The sequence below is a fragment of the Neopelma chrysocephalum genome, unplaced genomic scaffold (assembly GCF_003984885.1).
Source record: "Neopelma chrysocephalum unplaced genomic scaffold, ASM398488v2 Primary Assembly neopelma1_80b, whole genome shotgun sequence".
In the NCBI taxonomy this organism is placed as follows: domain Eukaryota; kingdom Metazoa; phylum Chordata; class Aves; order Passeriformes; family Pipridae; genus Neopelma; species Neopelma chrysocephalum.
In genome coordinates, this window is record NW_020897742.1 from 1,082,416 (window position 1) to 1,105,493 (window position 23,078).

Consider the following 23,078-nt stretch of genomic DNA (forward strand, 5'->3'; position numbering starts at 1 on the left):
CTATAAACTGTCCAAGGATGCTGGATTGGACTGTGGTCGATATTTTATGATGTGTCCCCTCTGGTATTAATTTGCTGTCGTTCAATTAGTGGGACAACCTGGCTATGCTATACACTTGCTTCCTCCAAGTGCTGTGTATGCATACATTTTTTCTCTAAGTCGGGGAGGTTTATATCCAGCACTTTGCTTACTTTCATGTCCTCTGTTTAGACATGGGTATTATACAGGGATTTATAGGGCCAGAAGTAAGCCTTGGCCTCCGTAATTGGTAAGAATAAACAAGTTGTAAATCTAATGCAAGACTTTACAACTTTTTGGCAATTGAGAGTGGATGACATCAGTCCCATTTACACTAAGGCCAGTTGTCAGATGAGATGTAAAATTTTATACCATAGTGGAAAATTGTCCTGGAGGCCAGATGTGTCTTGCAAGCTGTCAGCTGGGCAGGCTTTGTTTCATGCACTAGTATTCATAACTCCATTTTATGTTACAAATGATAGTATTTACACTCAATTCCTCTGAGCAATTATCTGTCTCACTTTGTGAGTACCAGGTAAACTAGGGTGATAAAACCGATTTTTTTAAAAATACAACATATTGTTGTCCAGAAAAATGGGATTTGTTACCCTGTGTGCCACAAGCCAATAATTACATTCTCAAGAGAGACACTGATTATTTAGATAGATACAAATTCTCTTAGATACATTTAGATATGAAGAAGAAACTCTTTACTGTGGGGTGGTGAGGCACTGGTGCAGGTTGCTCAGAGCAGCTGTGGCTGCCCCATCCCTGGAAGTGTTCAAGGCCAGGTTGGATGGGGCTCTGAGCAACCTGGTCTAGAGGAAGGTGTCCCTGCCCATGGCATGGAGATTGGAACTTTAAGGTCCCTTCCAACCATTTGTGAGTCTATGTTGATAAAAGTTACACTACAAACGCCGCATACACAGAACTTGGGGTTCACAAGCTTTGCGATTTTCCTTGGCGTAGAAGCAGAGTGACCTTTATTAACGATAACCAAGCCGAGTACTACCGCCAGTGCCTGTGCCGCCCACACAGCCTCTGCCGGTACCCACCACGGCTCCGGTCCCTCACGGCCCCGCCCCGAAGCACCTCGTTCGCGGAGCCGGGGCGGGCACAGCCCGCTAATGGCGCCCGTCCGCTCCCCTCCGGAAGCGGCGCCATTTCCGCGCCCGTTGCCAGGGAGACGCGGTGGCTGCGCTGCCGTGCGGGGCGGCCCGGGCCCGCTGCCTTTGCTCCGCCGCGATGTTCATCTACCTGTGCAAGAAGGTGCTCTTGGGGCACGGGGGACACGCGGGGCGCGGCCGGCTCTGGGGGAGAGGGAGCTCCCCACTCGCCCCCCGTCTCACCCGGGAGCTCCCCGGGATCGGGAGCGCGGAGCCCTGAGGGACCCGCGGGGTCTCTCCCGCTGCGGGCCGTCTGGTGCCGGTGCAGCGCTTCCCAGAACGCTGCCCTGCTCTGTCCCCCCAGTTCCCTCGGCCTGGGATTGGGGCTTGGGGTTCGGTCTCCAGTGTTCCAGCTGCTCCCCCGGGAAGCTTTGGACACGGCTGGAGACCGAAGCCCTGTGCACTGTGTGACCTCTCTCCCCTGTTGTGTCAGCACACCTTTGAAGGTGTCCTGATATTGTTATTTACTGCATGTGTTCGACTACTCGCGTGTGGCACAGCTCCACTAGTGCTTGTCGTTCTGTCTTCTGTCTCTTTTTGTGTGTACTACTCTGTTAATAGAAATAAATTTTTCTCACGTGATTAAATTTTTCTCACGTGCTATCGTAGGTGTCTTTGAGGTGTTTAAGTAGAGCATGTGAAATAAAACGTGATTCTTGCAACTGTGTAGAGATACAAAGGACTTCTTTTTCAGATTGCAATTCCCGGTAATGTTCGCTTAAAATGTATTTCCTGGAATAAGAATCAAGGTTTCATAGCCTGTGGTGGAGAGGATGGATTGCTGAAAGTTCTAAAATTAGAAACACAAACAGGTAAATGAGGGTTTTTAATTTTTTTTTTTTTAAAGAACAACACCCACCACACTTTAGAAAGCATAACTTCTTCCACAGATTACCTGTTGATATGGCATGTTTTAAATCTGTACCTGGCTAGTTACATATTTACACTAACATCAAATTCTTTCATTACTTTAATTTGAACAGTTTTTCTTCAGCTGGTCTTACATGATGCATGTGTAATTTGCCTGTTATATCTGCTGATGTTTTCTTCAGTGCTTCTGCTTCTTTTTTCAGGGCATGTATTTAATTGTTGTTCTTTTTGTGTAGGCTTTCCCTTTATTTTGGAACTTTTTTCATGATTTCATGATTTTTGTTTGAATGCTCTCTGTCTGCCACCTTAGTAATTTCCGGGAGAAAGTTGTGTATTTTCATTTAAATAAATATGTTCCAAGAAAAGTAAAATCTATTCTCAAAATTTTTTAGACCTTTTTCTGAATGTAATAAAATGTGATAGCCACAGCTGTTGTTGTGGGGGATTTTGTTTATTTTGTTGTGGTTTTTTTCCTGAAAGAATGCTAGACCATAAAGCATGTATCAGTTTGGATGACAGATGTCAGTAGTGAACACATTGAGCTGACGGGTGGGAAATTCAGCCTGCAGTTACCATTTACATACTTTTAGGTGATTTATTGATGTAAATAGTGATTAGAGCTGCAGTATTCATAGAGACACAGTAATATGTATGGTTTGTTAGGTTTATTTTTATATGATTTTTGGTATTTTAGATGAAGCAAAAATAAAGGGACTGGCGGCTCCTAGCAATGTTTCTGTCAATCAAACTCTTGAAGGTCACAGTGGTAAGTGTATTTAGGCATTTAATCTACCTTTGGTTAGACTAAAAAGATACAAGATTTTATGAAGCTGATAGAGTAATTTTGGTATAACTTTTTATTTTAAACCTGAAATAAAGGTTACCAGTATTCAACTTGAGTATGTAACAGCTTGGCTGTCAATTTTTACCAGGTTATCTGATGAAAGACCTGCAGTCAATATTTCATGATCGTAAGTGAATCACTGGGTTGGGAATCAAACTAATGCAGCCTTCCCTCAGTTCTCCTGGCTGATTTTGTATGTGTGGAGCAGAGTGCATCCTGCACAGAAAAATCTCTGCTCTGCCTGATATGATTTCCAGTTTGCTTATGGATTTTGCAAGGTTAAGTCTGAACTTGGACATCACGGCCTAACTTGTGTTTTGTATTACCTCAATTTTGCTTTTTCCATATTATTTGGTGCCTATTCATTATCTTGAGAAGTAAATGTTGATTTCTATTTAAGTGGGTGATGCTGTTGTATGTGTTATATTACAGAGGGACTTTTGTTGTTTTTGCTTTTGTTTTTTTTTTAATTGTGCAGTGTTACTGGTATAGTACTTGTTGTCTCTGACTTCAGCATGGCTAATATGGAAGTGCTACTCTGTTGTGTGGGACAGGAATATATTTTTAAGTATTTACATAACAGATCATGATACGTTTGCTTCTGTACATTTGTTCACACACTGCCTTGGTAGATGACAGATAAAGAATGGTTTATGGTAGAAAAGATAAACTGATAGGCAGTTGATGCTGGAATTGGTGAGTTTAAAAAAAAAGAACAACAATTTTTTGTCACGCTGTATATAAAGTTTAAATTCCATATGATATGGTAAAATCTGAAATGACACTAAAAGCCTTAAGCATTTTTTCTAGTGATTCATATGTGGATAAGTCCATTTGGTTTGTTTTTATAGTGTCTGTGTGATTTGCCTATATGTTGTGGTAACTTTACATTTTCTTCTGAAGAAATCACAGTAAACCTTAACTCTGTCTTAAATATATCTTCATTTTCCCTTTATTGATGAAGTGCAGAATGTATACGTGCTTAAACTGCAGTATAGTATACAGACAAAGTTTATCCCATAGACGGGATATGAAGAGAATGCTAAAATCCTTGCATTATTTGAAGAAATTGACTTTTTATGAGGATTTGCATTTGAAACCTGCCAAGAGTCAGGTTATTTTAGAGACCTAGTTAAATAGAATTGGAACAAATAAATTGTGAGGAATTGATTTAGAGGATACTTTGAATGGATGTTTTCAATTCTGAATAGATCACTGTTACCTTAAAAATCCCTGAAATTCAAGATATCTCTGATTGCATCTAGTGATAAAGTTCATGAATGAAATACTGAAAAATGGAAAGGATACATAGAAAATGAGTGACTAACATTAAGGGCATGAAAAAGCATGATGCAACTTCATATCCAGTATGGAACTGATGAAATAAGGTTTGAAGACGATTCAAGTCAAATATTTATGAGTAGGATCCCATATGAGACTTCAGGGTCTGACAGAGTTGTGTGTAGAGTGCTCTCGGTAATTGCGAGGGAGATTTTGTTTTAAAAGCGCAACACTAGTGAGGATCAAACTACTAAGAGAAAGAAAAAAACCCACAAATTCCTGTGACAGTGAAAGTTTGTCAGTGTCCCAGACTGTCAGAGGCGGTCAGAAACCACCATTATTTGGGTTTTGCTTGGAAGCAACATTCCGAGCAGGATTTGGAGAGGACGTTACTCAAATAGGCGAATACAGAAGCAAAAGGAGCTGTTGAGCAGAATTTAGAAAGAGGAAACCAATGGTACGGAAAGAATACAACTAAGTCAAAGTCAGCAGTGTAAATCTCTGAAAAGCTTCAGGTTGATTGAGTTGGATGTGGTGGTTTTTGTTAACTTACTTAAATAATGTCAATAAAAAATTTGTATCACTTTCTAGGTTTTGTCCAGGTTGTGACATGGAATGAACAGTATCAAAAACTGACTACCAGTGATCAAAATGGCCTCATCATTGTGTGGATGCTGTACAAAGGTATTCTGCAGGATAAACTTGAGATGGGATAATATTCCATGTTGTGAGAAATCTTTTTTTTTTTTTAACCCCCCAGAAATTTTTACAATTCTTTTTCAGAGTTTTTATTTTGCAGATTGTAAAGCTCAAAATAGTTTTAAAACAATTCCTGAGTTTTTATTGTAATACTTGTCTACAAAAGGCATTTGTACTGCAGAGCTGCCTCGAGAGAATGTTCAGTTCTTAGCCATATGCTTGATAAACTGCTCTAAATTTCTTATCTCTGTTACTTTATTCCCTTAGAGGAAAATAATATATTGTGCATCAAGCGCAAGCATATTGGTAGAACTGCAAGAACTTAGCAACCCTGCTTAGAGCATCAATTAAATACTTCCATAAAAACAATCTTTAGAAATGTTTAATTAAGGCAGTGAACTAATATGACTAAGCAATGTATTGCTGTAATCATCTTTAATTACTCTTGACCTTTTCACATTTACATATACTACTTTGGTGCACTTCAATTCATTTGAAAGCCAGCAAACCTCACAGTCAAGTCAACCACTGCCCAACATATGTGGGAAAAAAATAAAGGGTTTTCTTTTTCTCTTGGGGATTTTAGTTTAATGAAAAATGGAAACAAATAAAATCTCAGCTTAGCTTTCCATTTCAAGAATAATGAATATAACTCAATTAGTCTTTCTGCCTGATATGTGGTGGCCACTGTCACATAAATAAGCTCATAATTTAGGGAAATATTCAGTAAATTACTTACTACCTATTACTGGCAAAGATGGTTGTTCTCTCTGATAATGTTTCCTAGTGTGTTCTTGTCAGTTCTGAAATTACTTAAGCACAGAGTTCTTCCTGTAGGGCCCCTCTTGGGCTTTGGCTCCCCTTTCGGATTCTTCATTTGTTAGTATTCGTTTCAGAAATAAGCTGCTCACATCTGAACACTGGGTTTCACAATAATTATATCTGTGTCTTCTGGGGGACACTGTCTTGCTAGACTGTTACTGAAAGGGCAGAACTTTCTTTCCAAAGATCAGTTCTTTTCCAAAACTTACTGCTTCTGTAGCTTTTTGTTGTATATTGCATTGCAGAGTCACGTGTAACTTACTGCATCATGTTTACTTAAAACCACCATTCTTGAGTTTCTCTATTTCAATGAGCACCTAATTTGATTGCTTGGGAACTTTTTTAAACTGTATTATGTTTAACTTATGTTTTTTTACAACATCTTCGGGAATTCATATGGCTAAGAAATATCATTACCATCTCATTTGCATACCTTTTTAATAAAGAGTAACTTAATTTTGAATTCAGTGATTAGTGTGTATCTTGAATCCTCTAGAGGATTATCAAATCACAAGTGTAACTCAGTTTTTCATTCACTGCTAATAGGTGCTTGGTATGAAGAGATGATTAACAACAGAAATAAATCAGTTGTTCGAAGTATGAGCTGGAATGCTGATGGACAAAAGATTTGTATTGTATATGAAGATGGAGCTGTGATTGTTGGATCAGTGGATGGTAAAATTTAAGCTCTACTAATTGTTTTGTTGTTACACAACTTCTGTTTGCAGTGTTATATACACAGTGGCCCTGTTTCTCTAGGTAAATACAATTAATAGTTACTTACTAATTGTTGCTTTGACTTTCTTTAGCTGTTTTAGTGTTTACATCGGTAACTTGCATCCTGTTTTTAATTTTGTGGTGTATTTATTAAGTACAAACAATATTCTGTTACAGGCAATCGCATTTGGGGAAAAGACTTGAAAGGTTCCCACCTGTGCCACGTGGCTTGGTCCTCTGATAGCAAAGTTTTACTCTTTGGAATGGCAAATGGAGAGGTTCACATTTATGACAATCAGGGAAATTTTATTGTAAGTTCATCCTCTTTAGGACATCTGAAAATCTTTTATTTTTGAAGATGGTTGTGATGATAGGACAGATTTAATATTTTTTAGCTATTGTTTTTTCTTACTTTCATTAAAGTAAGAGGAACTAATTGGAGGAACTAATGCTGGCTTAAAGGATATTAACTTCTTACAGCTTCTGTTTCTGAAAGAAGCAGTATTTTATTTTCCTATTGCTCCTATTATTCTTTTTTACATAAGGAATGTTACATGCTTTAGAGAAAACCTGGTAGTGAGTGTGAGAATGAAAGGAGATAACTATAGGATATTATTGCACTCCTACAACCTAGGTTTGTTTATTTATTTATTTATTTATACTTGTCTACTTGGACTATTGGAATATGACTATGACAAAATCCTAAACAGAAATAAAACATTGACTTTAAAAAAAGGTATTTGGGACCATGTTCTTAACTTTCAGATGCTTAATATGGCAAATTTTCTCCTCCTTTCCATTGCCTCCTTAAGAAAGTATCTGTTACCCTTCCCATTTTCTTTTCTTTAACCTCCCACTATATCTTTCTTTCTTCCCACTGTGTGAGTCATGGTGTTTCCAACTGCTACAAATTACTGAAATTCTTTAAATAATTTGTTGTCACTTCCCCCACCATATCAACAATATGTATGGTTGTGCTCTCTCTTCCTCTCCCTCCTCTCTCCCACAGGTTACCTGGTATCCCTCTTTGAATTGATCCAGGAATACTCTTACCTTTCAGAAAAAGCCCTTACATGTGTTACCAGGCATCCAGAGCTAATTATTGCAAAAGTTAACTTACTTTAATTGGTATTCTAATTTGGACACTTATTTTTTTCCACTTATTTTTATATGTTATTCAGCAGACTTTTATTAAGAAAACACTCACAAATTGTTTATTTTTAAACAAAAAACAACGTGGCCAGGAATGGTTTGAAATTTTTTTTTCCCAAAGCTCCAGCAGGGTTCCATGTGTTTACACACGTGTGTGTGTGGTGGGGTTTTTTATGTTGTTCGTTTTCTCTGGTTTTCAGTTATTTTTCAAAGACTGAAAATGCCAACGTTAAGGTACTTCTTTGTAGTTAAAAATATGTGTTTTCATATGCCTGATCTGGCTTTGATTATATAAGGATGTTTTTTAAACCCGTGAAATTCTGAGAACTTGAGAATTTTTCTCTGGACAGGAAAACAATTTTGCTTACACATCTGTTTTTTTGCAAGCTGTATATTACTTTAATTAATCATTCTTATCTAGGTGAAAATGAAGCTGAGTTGTTTGGTGAACTTAACTGGAGCATTCAGTATTGCTGGGATACATTGGTATCACGGCACCGAAGGCTACATTGAACCAGATTGTCCTTGCCTTGCTGTCTGTTATGACAATGGAAGATGCCAGATAATGAGGAATGAGAATGACTACAGTAGGTACAAAATGTGGGGTGCGAGTTACGGAGCTCCTCTTGACCCAAAATGTCTACTTGTGTTGATATTCTTAATGTTTATTCCTTAAAAACTAGATCCTGTTTTGATTGACACTGGTATGAATGTAGTATGTATTCAGTGGAACCCCTGTGGAAGTGTATTGGCAGTGGCAGGCTCCCTGAAAGGAACTTCTCAAGATGCCAACATTGTGCAGTTCTATACTCCCTTTGGTGAGGTAAAAATATTTGATATACTCAAATAGTATAAATGTGTTTTGGTTGGGGTTTTTTTGTTGTTTTTGTTGTTGTTGTTGTTGTTGTTTTTTTGTTTTGTTTTAAATCTTAGTATGTCTTGTCTATATGGTCATTACTGGTGGAATTTGGATGCCAAAATGCAGGTGTTTAGTGTGTTCAACATGCTCCAAGTTATCTGGGATATCCATGTGGATCTGGAAAGATGACATGGGACCAAGTGCCCTTTTAGAACAGCAAGATAGTCGCCAGCATGGAAATCCGAGTGCATCTCGTAAAACACTAAATGCTGGGATATGTGCAGTGTCTAACTTGGAACACTTGACTCAGATACCAGAGCTCAGACTATAGACAATAAGTGATTTGGAGCTTAGGCAGCAGTCAAGATGTCAACATCTGTGTATCAAATCCAGAGGTACTTGCCTTTTTACACTGGCTGTGTACATCTCCTGGACATTTTACCTGGACATCTCTAGATTAGGGGCTTAAAACATGGCAGTGAAAGATCCCTTCTATTTTTATGGAATCAGTAAAACCGAGAAAATGGCATCTGGTGTCAGTAAAAGCAATGGTTCAGAAACCTCAGAAAAGGTAAACTGTTTCTCATCTGCTTCATATGGCTGTTGGGGATGTTGTTTTGTAAGTGTTTTTTGTACATCTCTTTTTTATAGTATGTTAAATGTTTGATAGTTGAGAGACAACTTTCCAATGTATTTTTGTTTATGGTGCTATTTTTGCCTTGCTGGGTAATTTCAGGTAATTTCCCTTTCCCTCCTAGGAATATATCTGGAAATCAGTAAGTTGGTGTTATTTATGACTGTGAGGAAGGTTGTCCCTTGTACAGAGGAAGTATTGGCCAGCTCTGAGTTGTGCTGTGAAAGGGGTTAAGATCCAGCATCATCTGTAGGGGTTTCCTTAGCTGACAGTATTTCATGGAACCAAAGTTTTGACAATAATGTTACATCTCTAGTTGCTAATGTCCTTCAGATTAACTGAAACTGGTGTTCCAGATTTTGTATTTAGTGTTTAGAAGTAAATTCTTTAGGTTTTAGAATTGTTTTGTTCTAGTTCTGATACTTAGATATGAACTTAACTTTTTGGAAGATGGTATTTTTTGTGAATAATGTGTGATGAGTGTTTTGACTTGGTATTTGCATCTGGTCAGAGACACAAAATGGGTACTGATAGCAGTTTCTATAGGCCCAAAGTTTTACCCTCAAAAGGAATCTGAGCATGTATCAGTATTCCACTCAGTAAAATGTTATATTTATTTAAAGCCTAAGATTATTCAAAATCTTACAGTAAACAGTAGATTAGTATATCCTTTATTACATTCATCTACATTATTTGCAAACAAAAAGATACCACAAAGAAGTTCTCTGTGGGACTACGGTTATTGTTTTTGAAACATTATTTTTTTCCCCAGTTGTTTCCTTCGTTCAATTTTAAATTCTTCAACAAAGTAAAGATCTTAAAAAAAGATGGAAAGTGTAATAACTGCCTTTCTTAGACTCTTTTTGAAAAGGAATAGCGAAGAGAAAAACATCCATTGCCTCACTGCAAATTGTGGACCTATGCAGCTAATTCATTATATGCTCTTCACATAGATTAGCAACACCATTTTATTTGATTAAACTATCAGCTGTAGTTAGGGGTGTTGTGTGTCAACTGACTAATACATTTCCAGCATCAATGAAACTTCTCAGGCATGTCAGGATCGCTACTGTTATTGTGTTTGTTTTAGTTGTGACTGAAATTACAAAGGTGATTCAAGTTACCAGCCAAAGGAACAAACGTTTATACTGTCATTCTCCATCTACTCTTTATCTTTGTAAGCTTGAACTATCACTGAGTCCTGATTTTTCTTTCTCCCTGGAAAAAACCCACACACCAATCCTGAAGCAAAAGAACACTTTATGGTATTGCATGTTAAATGTCTCCCTCATTGCTTACTTATGTGTTGCAATTTGAGAGTCATTATGCAGTGCTGTTAAGAAGATCTGTGTTTTTTTTCATCCACTATCACAACTGTTGCTTATCTATTTTAAAAAAGGTATTCCTGTGATAAATTCAGATTCTTTTTCTTTCCTTGTTTTAACCAAGCATTTACATACACTGAAAGTTCCTGGCAAACAAATATCCTCCTTGTCTTGGGAGGGAGGTGGACTGAAAATTGCACTGGCTGTCGATTATTACATATACTTTGCAAACATCCGTCCACATTACAAGGTATGTAGTAACGTGACACTTAATTGTATTAATAAGTTTCCTGTTATTTCTTTTCTTTCTGAACGGGTTGAAAGAGTAGTTTGGTCTAATATATGTCTATCAGTGCTTAATTTATGATTACTGCTTGACTAACACTACTGACTTGAAGACTTTTTGGAGTCTGAGTGTCTGTCTTGGTGATGGAATTATTTAGTCATTGCTTTTACAGTGAATTTTTGATTTTATTTTCATAACAAGGAAATGTATGCATTATTAATATTAACAGAATTGGGCACAATTCTAAATTTGGTAGTAATTGAGGCTGTCATGTAGGTAAGGCTCCAGTGTTTTCATTGCTGTTTGGTTAACCAGAGTGGGCTAAGTGATACGATGGGAATTATTTGAGCCGTACTTTTCCTGTCATTTTTTCTGGCGGTGAATTATTTGTTTGAACCAGGAGAGTTGTGTAGAAACCTGAACAGTAGAAATGAATATAACCTGATAGACATACTTCCTACTAATATTTCGATTCCCAATATACTTTTTAGAAGTGTGTATTCACAGCTAATTCTAAATAATGTTTTTATCTTGACTATCATCTGGGTTTTTTCACTTGTTTAGTTGGTTTTTGTTTTTGTTTTTTTAAGAGTTAGGACTATTTCACTTAAATTTACAGTTTAACAAAAGTAGCAATTACTTTCCAGTATGCAGTATTGTGTTTTTGGTTTTTTTTTTTCCCAGCACAGGGTATGTTCTTTAATCATCAGTGTGTAACCACTGTGATTACAGAGAGGGAGAATGCAATGTGAGGAACATACTGCAGATATATTGAAATGTATTGTTCCACTTGGTTGTGAAAAACCAGTGGTCAGAGAGTTATAAACACAAATCTGCTAGGAAGCAATCTCAAATAATTTGTTGTAAATCTGCTGGAAAAGACTTTGGAAATTTGAGCTGGAAATTAGTCCTGCAGGAAATGCTACCTGATGTTTATTTTGGGAAATGTGTAACAGCTGGAACACAGGCCTGTTGCTTTCTCTTAAACTTATCAGTATCTATGAGACCATGTGTATTTCAGGATCTGGCACAGTTTGCAAATTAATATTTGGAAGTCTTAGTTTTAAAAACTGCATGTGTAAGCTCTTCCCCCCCTTTCACTTGAAGTGGAAAAAGATATGTTCAAATTATTTTATTTCTACAGCAAATAAACTCTTAATGTGTTGGTAGTATACTCGGTTTCAATGTTAAATATTTTTATTGGTGAATGATGCATGTTTTCCTTCAATAAATAATACACATGACTTCTGCTATGTTCTGATTATATCAGTAACTCCCTTTTAGGAAGCAGATATTCTAAAAGGTGGCAGTCATTAAGTGGGAGTGATTCAAAGCTGTTATTAACTTAGGCTGGATTGGAATTAATGACCTGGAGATGAAGTGTTAGTATCACGTTACCCCTCCACTGAATAATCTGGTTTCCCCTATTTTTTTCTTTTACATGAGTGTAATAAGAGAAAGGTGGTTCTAAGTTAATATGACAGTAAAAACTATGCATTGAGCTGATCTTTTTTTAAACTATTCATAGTTTACGTAGTATCTTTTTGGAGCTGTAATACTAACTTAGAGTCTACAGCTGTAGTTACATTTCTTCTGGTGTATATTACCTTGTAGAAATCTACATTCCACCGTGTAGAAATGTCATCATCCAGCATTCTGGGGTCCTTTGCCACTTCTTGAAATCAGTTTTATGTTTGACAAACACGATTTACAGTTACCTCATAATTTACTCCTTTCGTATACATTTTGAATATTCAAAGTAGTATAAGTTCCAGTTTGCATCTCTGAGAAGGACCCTGTGCATATTGCGCTTGGTTGTCAAAAACTGTTTTTATTCCAATCCTTTTACTTTTTTCCTGTATCCAAAATGAGCTTGATTTTATTGAAAATCCAACTGATATCCTACTGATAAGATCAAGTGGGTTGTATCAGTTGGGTAATTTTCATTTACATGCCTGTTGCTTCTCTGAAATATAATAATAAAGGAATGAGATTCAACTTCCAGGGCTAAAAACATGATGACTGTCCAGTATGTTATGTTTATCCATGTCCACCTAATGCCATTATTCTCTTGTTTATTTACATTTCTACCTTGTGTGAAAGATAGATTTACTGATTTGTGATTCCTGGAATCATAAGGCTTTCTACATCTGCCCACTCCTGTTCCTCTGGCTCCATTCCACAGCATTATGCTTGAATTCCCATAGAATTCAACTCTGCTTGAGTGAAAACCTTTGGGCTCTGACAATTTATTGCCATTCAGTTTAGAGATCTATTCTAGAAATTCTTCTGCTGATGCTTTAGTTTATTGTCTCAGTTTCATTTCCTGTGGAGTGTGGGAACCCCTGTGGCCAGCACTCCAACAAGCCTTCTCCTCTCCCTCTCCCTCTCCTCCCCTCCCCTCTCTTGTGGATGCTGATGCAGAGACTTCTATTAGTTTTTCTACAATTGCATCATCATCTTTAAGTTGTTTGTTTTATATCTTGTTTATTTGACAACTTCACCTCCTTTCTCAGATATTTTCTGATTCTGCTGCATTAGAAAATTCTATAGTTTAAATCAGTTGAATGCAATAAAATGCATCTTTCTATGATATTCCATTTCTTTTGCCTTTTTGCCATTTCTCCTATTTGTTACATGAATAATTATATTCTTCTGGGAGGAAGAGAGGGTTTTTCTCATGTTACTAATATGAAAGAGGTGATGTGAGTTATTACAGTGCTCTCATATAATTGCTTGTTTTTGTCTGCTTCAGGAATTGCATTGTTTGAGGTGTTTATTATATTTTCCTTGGGAAATGAACTTTGGGTTCCCAAATCAGTAGTCATAGAGCAAGCACGTTCATGGCAAAAACCACCATCACAGTGGGTATTTCTGTGTACCTGCTGAAGAAGGAAGAAATGTCATATTTTGACGTTGATCCTCCAGTTCTGAGCTTTACTGTGTGTTATGGGGAGGCTTCTTCTGCCAGTTTAATATTATGGCAATAACTTATTACTGGAGTTGTGTTCACATACTCTTTATAAATCAGTACATCACCTGACAGGTAAAAAGTATTGAATGCTGATGATGTACATGAAATAAACCCTTTCTGTCTTAGCTGTGAACAATTTATTATTGAACTCTCATAATTTCTGATAGGTTTTATCCAAATTGTCTTTCCTGGCAGTGGGGTTACTGCTCCAACACAGTTGTTTATGCCTACACCCGACCTGATCGCCCGGAATGCTGTGTAGTCTTTTGGGACACAAAAAATAACGAGAAGTATGTAAAATATGTCAAGAGCCTTCTTTCCATAACAACTTATGGAGACTTCTGTGTTTTAGCAACTAAAGCAGATGAAAATCAACCTCAGGTAAAGCCTGTCTTTTAATTTTCAATTGAAATGCTCTGTTCCACGTCAGTTCTTTACAGCCAGAATAGGATGAAATGGACAAGTCTCAATCTGTCTTAGAGTTGTCAGTTGTCATTTAACAGAATGGCACTTGAATGGGCTCAGTGTTTAAGAACAAAGAACCCCAACAAACAACAAAGGAACTGATTAACTGCCTCTACAGTTTAACTCCTTGTAGCCACTAGTAATCTAATAAAACTGCAGACTTCCAGATTAATGTTTCTTCAGAAATATTTAGAACAGTTCTCCAGAGACAAGCTAAAAGCAGGAGAGCATTAGAATGGTAATGAATATTTCATCAGTCAGAAATGGGAAAAAAAGGCAATTTCTTAGGTGATATAAATTACATGTTAGAACAAACTGCTCTGTTTATTAATTTATTTTATATGTAGCAACAAATGATATGATAAATGTATCCTTTGGCTAATGAATGTTCATTTAGCATCATGCTAACTGTTAAATGATTTTTCTTACTGCATTTACTTCTGAATTTTTTTCTATATCACTTGTATATTGCTTACAAAGGAGGAGAATGAGACAGAGTCATTTGGTGCAATGGTAAAAAAAAACAATCATGCTTTAGTGCTGCTTTGCTTGATTGTGCAATAAATGGTGTACTGTCATATGGACTGAAAATATAGTATACATGGCAAAAAACATTTGGTGAAGTTGAGTGCAATATAATGACTTTTTTCTGGATTGTATTTTAAAAATAGGAAACAAACAGTGGAGGGACTTAATGTAACTTTCTTAAGCATAAAGAAGAGATTTAATTTTAGCATCTGAAAATTACAGATAATAAGGATCTTTCGGTTGTTTTGAAATGGCTCCAGTGCAATTATTAACACCATGAGGGGCCCGCTTTTAGGAAATGAAGTGCACAAGTTTATGGGTAGCAGTTCATTAGAGTTGCTTTCTGAAAAACAGATTTGTTTTACAAAGAGATTTTGGTCATTAGGATTGGGATTTCAAAATGGCAGAAAGTCCAGCAATAGCTCATGGGGCCAAAAACCTAATTTCAGCAGGCCCTTTTTAAAGGTATTGCAAGTTGATCGTGAGTGTCAGTAAGTTAGGAAGGACTTAATGTTGATATCTATAGTAAGGCTGGATAAATCAGACAGTGCAAACTCCCTGCCCCTGGCACCGCTCTGTGCAGGTCATACAGCCTCCGTCTTGGATACTGTTACTGCATTGCCCCTTGCCAGGCTCTCATCTACTGACCTGGAGTCTCAGAGATGACTAAAGAGGGCATAATATAAACATGATGGAAATAAAAAAGCCCAGTGTGGTTTCCTACAGAGGTGGATGCTCAACATATTTTTTCTGGAAAAGAGAAATTTGAGTATGCTGGTGTAAAGTTTAACTCATGAACAAAGAAATAAAAATACTATCTTTTTGAGGTGCTTATTGATGGCAGAACCAGAAAAAATAAATTTTTTAATGAAAAGAAATCCTTGTTCAGATCTTTTTCTTTGAAAGAGTGAAGTTAATATAGTAGCTGAAAAGCTAAATTGAGCTGTTCTCATGTGATTAGTAAGATGTCAATCTGTTATTTTAAAGGGGTAAGCTCTACAGTTGCTCTAGTCTGCTACCACAATTACAGGAATTGTTCAGGAGGTGAAAGAGCTATGAAAAACTAATTATCTTTCACTTCTTGGAGAGTCAGGGTATCAGCTCTTAGGCAATTCAAGTTTTGGTAGCCCAGTATATTTTATTTATTTTTATTTTATTGTAAGTCTAAAGATTTGACAATAGAAATTGCTCCTTAATGTCCACACTTGTCATTCAAGACATTTCCCTATACAATCACTGTTAGGCTATTTTATCTTTGATTTAGGTCTGGAAAAGGAAATACATCAGCTACAACAATGAAGCATTTATGTCTAGTCAATTTTTATTTATTTGTACCTTCCTGAATTTAACAGCCCAATCTGAGGTTCCTGTGCTATCAAGACCTTCCCCAGCGGGATTACAAGGAGGGCAAAACTAACAAAACTCACCAGTTTTGTAGCACCTGTGATGTGCAGGACAAAGGGAGAGCCTTATCACAGTTCTCCCCACACTGTTACCTTCTTAGAGGTTCAAGGAGATGGAGGTCTGCGAAGGATAGAACAAAGGTCCTCCTAACTTGTGGGAGTTTTTAGGTTATGTTTTGCATGGACAGTGATGAGAGTTAAGTCCCTGAGTCCCTGGTGGATCATGCTCATACATAATCGCAGTGCAGTCAGTGCCTCACACAGAGCAGGTGACACAGTGGCTCTCTTGCCCATGTCTTGTCTGCGGACCGTGCTGGTGGTACATCCTTCCTGTTGTGTTTTGTCTGCTAGATTTGTTCCTTTGCTTAAAACAGCTGGTCATTTTCCTGTTTTGTGCTTGTTCTTCATTTATAATTGGCAAATAGCTTATTACTCTCATGCTTATGCTGCTTTATATTTACTGCAGTCATAGTCCCTCTGTTTTCTGTTGCTGATCAGCATTAAGCTATGTGACATGTGGGTTATGAGATGCACCTTCACAGAAAACCTTGTGCAGATCACTACCATATTTTTTCTAAATTAGTAATGACCCTTGCTTTTGTATCCATACAGTATGTGCTGGTTCTCTGCAATTCTATTGGCACGCCCTTGGACCCAAAATATATCGATGTTGGTAAGCAACTGGCAATAGTCTTATTCTGCTGGCATTTTTTCTAGTCTTCATAGTTAATTTCCTATGCAAGTCTCTTTTTCAATGATATAATTACCGTGTGTTAACACCACTTCCATTCAAACGTTGTGACCTTCTGTTCTGTATGTAGTTGTAACTATGATTTTATATTGGCTTCTCCCTTCTGCTTGGAATCTCTCTAAGTAAAATAAACATGTATTTAGGAGTTCCCATGTTGTGAACTGTAATTTGTGTTGGAAATAACCTCTTAATTACTCTGTTAATAAAAACAGTGGCTCATAAAACTAGTCATATTCCTTGTAAAATTGGCTACACTTAAAAAATTGTTACTTTTCCCTTTTTTTTGGATGGATGTTTTTGGTGATTCCAATTTGCCTTCACAACAGTGTAATTCAACTCCTTTTTAGGAAAAGGTACTTTGAAGAGGGTCTAGTTTATCAGAGCAAGTGAAATAATTTGATCTGGACTTTAATTTAAAATTAACTTGTTGCTGCTTCCCAAATTCTTGTGTTTCAGTGTTGTTAATATCTCTTCCTTATCTTCCTGACAATTGTTTTATCTAAATAGTTTCAGATTATAAATTAAAATTCAATTAAAAAAAAAACCAGTGAATTATAACAGGAGTATGAATCCTAGGGCTGAATTCCAGGCTTTCACTACTGCTTGTTTGCTGCAGGTGTGGTGCAGAACATTGCCAAGTAATTGCAAACCACTGTTTTCTGGGAATTTTGCTTGAAGATAAAGATCACTGATTTTTTTTCTCTTTAAATAGATGAGGGAAATGTGGACAAACTGAAAAATTAATGAGCTTTTTGATTAAGTAATCCACTTTTGTTTGTTCTGGGTTTTGCTTTATTTTTGGTTTGTTATCCAAATAGGTCTGAATTTGGATTCAGAATAGACACTGTGAACCCCATTTGCAGTTTTTGTTTCAAAGCTTGATTCGTTGAGTAACTCTTCTGTTTTGTTGAAAGGCTAAATAATTTGTAATGAAGGTTTAGCAAAAATATTTATTTGCTTTTGAATGAGAGAGGGGAGTCTTGTTATTTAAATGAAAAGTATGTATCTATTTTTAGTTTTTGAACCTCTTAACAAAGTGATGGTAAGTAGAAGGGGTATTTGGCAGTAGACATCTAATGTGATCCCACTGTGTTGGAAGGGTGGGATATGCTGTACCCTCTGCTGTGATCAGTCATGTGGCACTTTGTGAGCACACTAAAATCCTTAGGGACAAAAAATAGTCTCTACATGTCTGATACAGTAGAGGAACATAGGCTTATCCGTAGATTATGGATAAAACAATTGTTTATTGTAAACCTGGAAGAATCGCTCCCCTCATTTTATTAATGTAAAGGTGTCTACTTAATATGTGCATATAGCTTTGGAACTTACGTGCTCTGATTCTGCAGAAATTAGGTTTAATTTTTAATGAAACTGAAACAAAATCTTTTCTTTGCCTGTGCCAAAAAGGGGTGTAGCCATTATGACAGGAAACCTCAAAGTTTTTTCAGTGTCAATTACCTTCTAGACCCATTGTTTCATCTTCTCTGCAAAATGAAACTCTTCTCTCTTAAGTTAATGTCATCAGAGAAGTTAGCTCCAAGCTATAGTGCTAATACTTGGTTTTAATATTAAACAACGAACAGCTATTCTGTCTGATAAAATAGATGGGAAAAGTTTTAGTAAGATAGAAATGTTAAGGAAAGTAAGGTGAAGAATTATTAGACAAGGAAGTAACAACAATTCACAGAAGAATATAAGTAGGGAAAAAATCAAGTAAAGACTAGAAATAGTTGAGATCATGAAGATGATTATTTTCCTTAACGAGTGCTTCTAAACAGTTTTATTCTTTATTATATATTAACTAAATTTATAAGTTTGTGTCTGCAACCGGACATGCCTATCTCGTATTGACCTTTTTAGCCACCAACGCGTTTGCAACAAATGTGGGTAGAGCCCTTCCCAAATCTTCGTTCGCGAAGCCCAGCCATGATGATGATGAAGTTTGTGTCATTTTCTAATGTTCAGTTTTTCAGTGGTAGCAGCAGGAAATCAACTGTGAGTCATAAATATATATATGGTGAAATTCACGCCTTATACTGCAGATCATAATTAAAATGAAAAGTATCCTGTGCTGATAAATGAGTTTGATTACTTTGTCCTATGGAATGTGTATGAAATATTGTGGAAGTTTTTAGTCTTGTAATTTCTGTTTGTGCCAGTTTGATGTCCTCTTGCCACCTTTCACAACAGGGGTGGCACATCAGAATCTTAAGGAATAAAGTGTCCAGGAAATTCAATACCAAAAATTTTATAATGAATGGAGGGGAAAAAACCCAAACAACCAACCCAAAGTCCCCAAAAACATCCCTCCTGCCGAAAATAAAAACCCAACCCCCAAACCTGAGCACTGAAGTAAGATGATGTGGTGGATGATAGTGGTGTGAGTTGGGTGTCTGTTGTGTCCCCCCTGTCCTGCCATGTGCCCACCAGTTTCCAGAACATAATTGGCAGGTGGGATTGGGGTGGTGGGAGGAGGATTCAGGGACTTAGAGGGAGTAGTTTGTCTCATTTCTACAGCTGACATCTAAAATAAGTTCAGTGAATCATTCATAAAGGGGTCTTTTTGCTCTTCATTGGGTACAAAGAAGCCCAGGGCAGACAGCTCATCTGTCAGAGATGTCTAAAATTAGGTGAGATGAATCCCACTCAGATGGTCAAAATTAGCTTTGCATGGACACCTCTACCTCTGCATGTAAACTTTTTGCTTGGCATTTTTCTAGTGTTCTGTTTATGTGAGCTCTCTGAATCTATCTGTGATAGTTTTATTTATATTATGAACAAAGGTATCAATTTCTTTATGATTCTTCTACTATGACCCATCTCCTACAGCTGCTTGTAAAAGAATCTTCTCCAGTGAAGACAGTTATGATGAAATGCTATTTAATTGAAAAATGCTGCTGTTATTCCAGCTGTATTTGAATTGTTCTGAAGAGATTAAACAATCTGGAAAAAGCTTCTCTTCCTTTAGCACAACTAAGCTTTCTGCAGTCTCCTGCTGTTCCCTCCAGTGTCTGAGGACCAGTTGAGTGCATGGATTTGCAATGCTCTTCCCTAGTGTGAGTTCACTTGTGAAAATGCTGGGCATTATAGCCTTCAACCTCATAGATGGGCAAATACCAGAGGTTGGGAATATTTGCATTTTTGAGTCCTGAAAATTTTCTGTAGCCTCAGTAGTTCAAGCATTACAAGTGAGTCTTTCATTGCTGTTTAGTAAACACAGCCAAAGATTCAACCTTTTTTTTTTAATATATGCATCCTTCAAGACTGCTTTAAAGCTTGCCCACCAAAACTACAGAAGAGATTGAAGGAAAAAGTGAAAAGCAAACACCTTTAAATGCAACAATTTTGAGCACATCGTGCTGGCTTCATCATAGTTACTTTCCTTTTCTTGTAACATTTGAAGATACAACTTTATAGAACAAATTGAAATATTTATAATGTATGGTCAGTTTGTGTGAGGGGTTGACAGCTGTACATAATCAAGGTCTTACTGTACAGTATATCATGCTGTTTATCACAGTTGGAGCTTCTTGGCAGTAGGATGTGTAATTGTTCCTTTGACAGCATGCTGAACTTAAGCAGCTGTCTGGCCTTGCTTGAGGTCAATAGAGAGAGAAGACCTTGCAAAACCTTAAGGACAGATGACCTTTCCAAAAGTTCATGTAAGATTCCAGTAGGTACGTAATTTCTAACAAAATCGTTAGCTTTTTGTCCTGTTTATCAATGAGAAAAATCAGCAGTGAATCAATTTTCAGGTCAGAGTAACCATTAATAGTTTAAGATATAAGCAATTCAAAAGTAAAATTAACATATCTGTTACTCAAGTATTATTGACTTATGAAAAAATGTATCACCTGTTTGTTAAATTCTTTTTTTTCCTCTCCTTTCTACCAATACAGTTTTTCAATTTTCTTTTAGTAAAGCAATAAATTGTTGCATAAATTCTGTACATAAAATAATTTGCTTAGGTAACTTTTGTTTTGAACTCTTGTTCTTGTTTCGGACTTCTAAGTGCCATCTTTCAGAGTGGCTTAAATACAACTTAGTTTGTCATTTTATTTGATTTTCATAAATACTTATGAAAAATACTTTCTCATGCATGTCCTCAACAAGCCACTTGGTATCTGTGTGCTCCTTCCTGTTCTTGAGTGGGTGCTCTTCTCTGCCATGAGTCTAAACGCTGTTTGACTGGCTGTAATAACTGCAATTTGAACACACACCATCTTTGGTTTTTAGTAGAGTGCCCCTTGTTGGAACAGCAATCACCTGGTGCTCTCCTGAGCATAAAGGGTTTAGTCCTCCTCGAGACTTTGGTGCTGTGCTCTTGGGCAAAGCCTCTTGGGCTTTGTCCTGGCAGGAAATTGATAGTGGAGAAAAAAGATTGCTCATTTAGGGATGCTAAGTAGCTGACAGGATATTTGAATAATGCATCTGAGAATGTGTGTTAAGGCACAACTTGTACGAATTGTCAATTTATAACATTTTATAATGTTCCAACAAAGTGCTATTAATCTCCTAATGAATTGTGACATTGTGCAATGTTTGATTCACCCCCAGGAGATGCAAATCTTAGGTTGTTGGGCTCTATGCCAGTAGTTCAAGAAAGGCTCAAAAGAAGAAGTGCTTATTTCCTACATTCTGTTGAATTTTTAATTATGTCATTAGCTTTCTAATGCTTGCTTCTGCTAACAGTGACAAAAATGATTAATCAGTCATTATCTGATGAAGGGCCATCACTTCAGCTTTCTTTAGACATTGATGGATGGTTACACTTTCAGGCTGTTCCTCATATTGCTTTTTATTTTGTCCAAAGGCATTTTTCTTCCTGTGCTTCCTGTGCCTTTTGTTTGAGGTCCTTCACAATAGCTCATGTTTGCTAGCCCATAAATTAGTCTTTTCTTCATTGTCTAGCATTATTGCATTCCATCCTACTCTGGTACAAAAATTAACCAACACAGTTTTTTCTGTGCTTGTTTCACAGGCTTACAGACTTTCTGTTGAAGTCCTTTGATGAATAACTAAATATAAACTACAGAAGGTTAAATATCTTGTTATATAATATCTTTTTAATGGAAACACAACAGATGGTATCTGTTAAGAAAAGGTCACTCAGGCTGGATTATATCATCTTCTTACATGTGCTTAGGAGCACTGACACAGGGAAGTGTTATCTTTCAAGTGTGCCTTAGTACCCAGTGAAATTCATACAACAGCCTGACCAACATACAGGTGGATTAAAGGCAGAGAGCTGGAGTCATGCCCAGGTGTCTTGCCTCCCTCCTGGATGCCTTGAAAAGGGTGATGGAGCTACATGTGAAACAGCACTTGAATTGCTGTTACTTAAAGTTGAACCCTTTAATGTAAATTATAACTGATTTTGAGTATTTCTTTGTGTTCTGTAAACTGTGTTTGTTCATGAGTTGTCCCACATGCAGTTCAGTTGTCCCAGCTGCTGCCTGACATTTTCTTCTATTTGTGAGCCAACACTTCTAGAGACATTTAAATCAAGCTCTAAAATGACGTAGATTTTCTTGATTAGACTAAGTTCATTCCAGTTTCTCAGGAACAGCCTGTATTAGACTTGTATGAAAACAACAGTTTAGTATTGTGTCTGTCTGTCAGATTGCTTCCTTTCCATCAGATTTGGGTGGGATGACTTGCCTGTCTTGTGTTTGTGTATCTCAGCTTTTTCATGTGGCAGAGTAATGTAGTCATGCATTAAGTTTGTTTTCCATTTACTATTTTTATAAGAAGATCAGACATGAAAGCAGGTGTTTTCTTACAGTTTTGAAGTGAGATGGAGTGTGTGTGGATGAAATGCAGACATTGTGAAAGGTTAGTTGAGATTCCTGGATATGTAAGAAGTAAAGCTTCTTTCCTTCAGGGAGGAGGTTTTATGAAGGAACAGTGAAGAGAAATGAGGTGAGAAGAGAAAGAAGGTCCAGAGAAAACTTATAGGGCAGTTGTTTCACATGTTGGAGTTGTTTTGATGGGGATGGTATGTTTAATACTTTTCAGTATTTGATCACTGAAAAGTAAGGCACCTGTTTAAATGTTTTCCATACATATTTTCAAGGTCTGAAAATTAAGTATTGTCTTAGTACTGAAGCTGGCTATCTGAAAAATCAGCAGGAAGAGCTAGACTATCTCAGAAGTCTACGTTTAGCATGGAAAGCTGCTATGCAGTGAAAGTGCTGAGCAGAAGAGTACCCAAATATCTTGCCTTCTTCAGACTTTAGGTGCTTGCATTTCTGTCTAATTAATAGTCAGAGCACAGATTC

The 23,078-nt window shown here is 36.9% G+C and overlaps 1 protein-coding gene across 3 annotated transcripts in view; it reads left to right on the forward strand.

The window, feature by feature from the left end:
* The first annotated feature begins 1,178 nt into the window (after nt 1–1,178).
* WDR35 (WD repeat domain 35) overlaps nt 1,179–23,078 on the forward strand; it is a 43,788-nt gene continuing 21,888 nt past the window's right edge. For 2 of the 3 annotated variants that reach the window (XM_027690214.1, XM_027690213.1), the window contains exons 1-12: nt 1,179–1,287; nt 1,879–1,996; nt 2,749–2,820; nt 4,771–4,863; nt 6,247–6,375; nt 6,595–6,728; nt 7,991–8,156; nt 8,253–8,392; nt 10,512–10,637; nt 13,843–14,028; nt 14,593–14,625; nt 16,656–16,716. In XM_027690214.1, coding sequence (XP_027546015.1) covers nt 1,264–1,287; nt 1,879–1,996; nt 2,749–2,820; nt 4,771–4,863; nt 6,247–6,375; nt 6,595–6,728; nt 7,991–8,156; nt 8,253–8,392; nt 10,512–10,637; nt 13,843–14,028; nt 14,593–14,625; nt 16,656–16,716 — 1,282 coding nt within the window. In that variant the 5' untranslated portion in view covers nt 1,179–1,263. The remainder of the gene's footprint in view (nt 1,288–1,878; nt 1,997–2,748; nt 2,821–4,770; nt 4,864–6,246; nt 6,376–6,594; nt 6,729–7,990; nt 8,157–8,252; nt 8,393–10,511; nt 10,638–13,842; nt 14,029–14,592; nt 14,626–16,655; nt 16,717–23,078) is intronic. The other variant, XM_027690215.1, reaches the window with a different exon arrangement.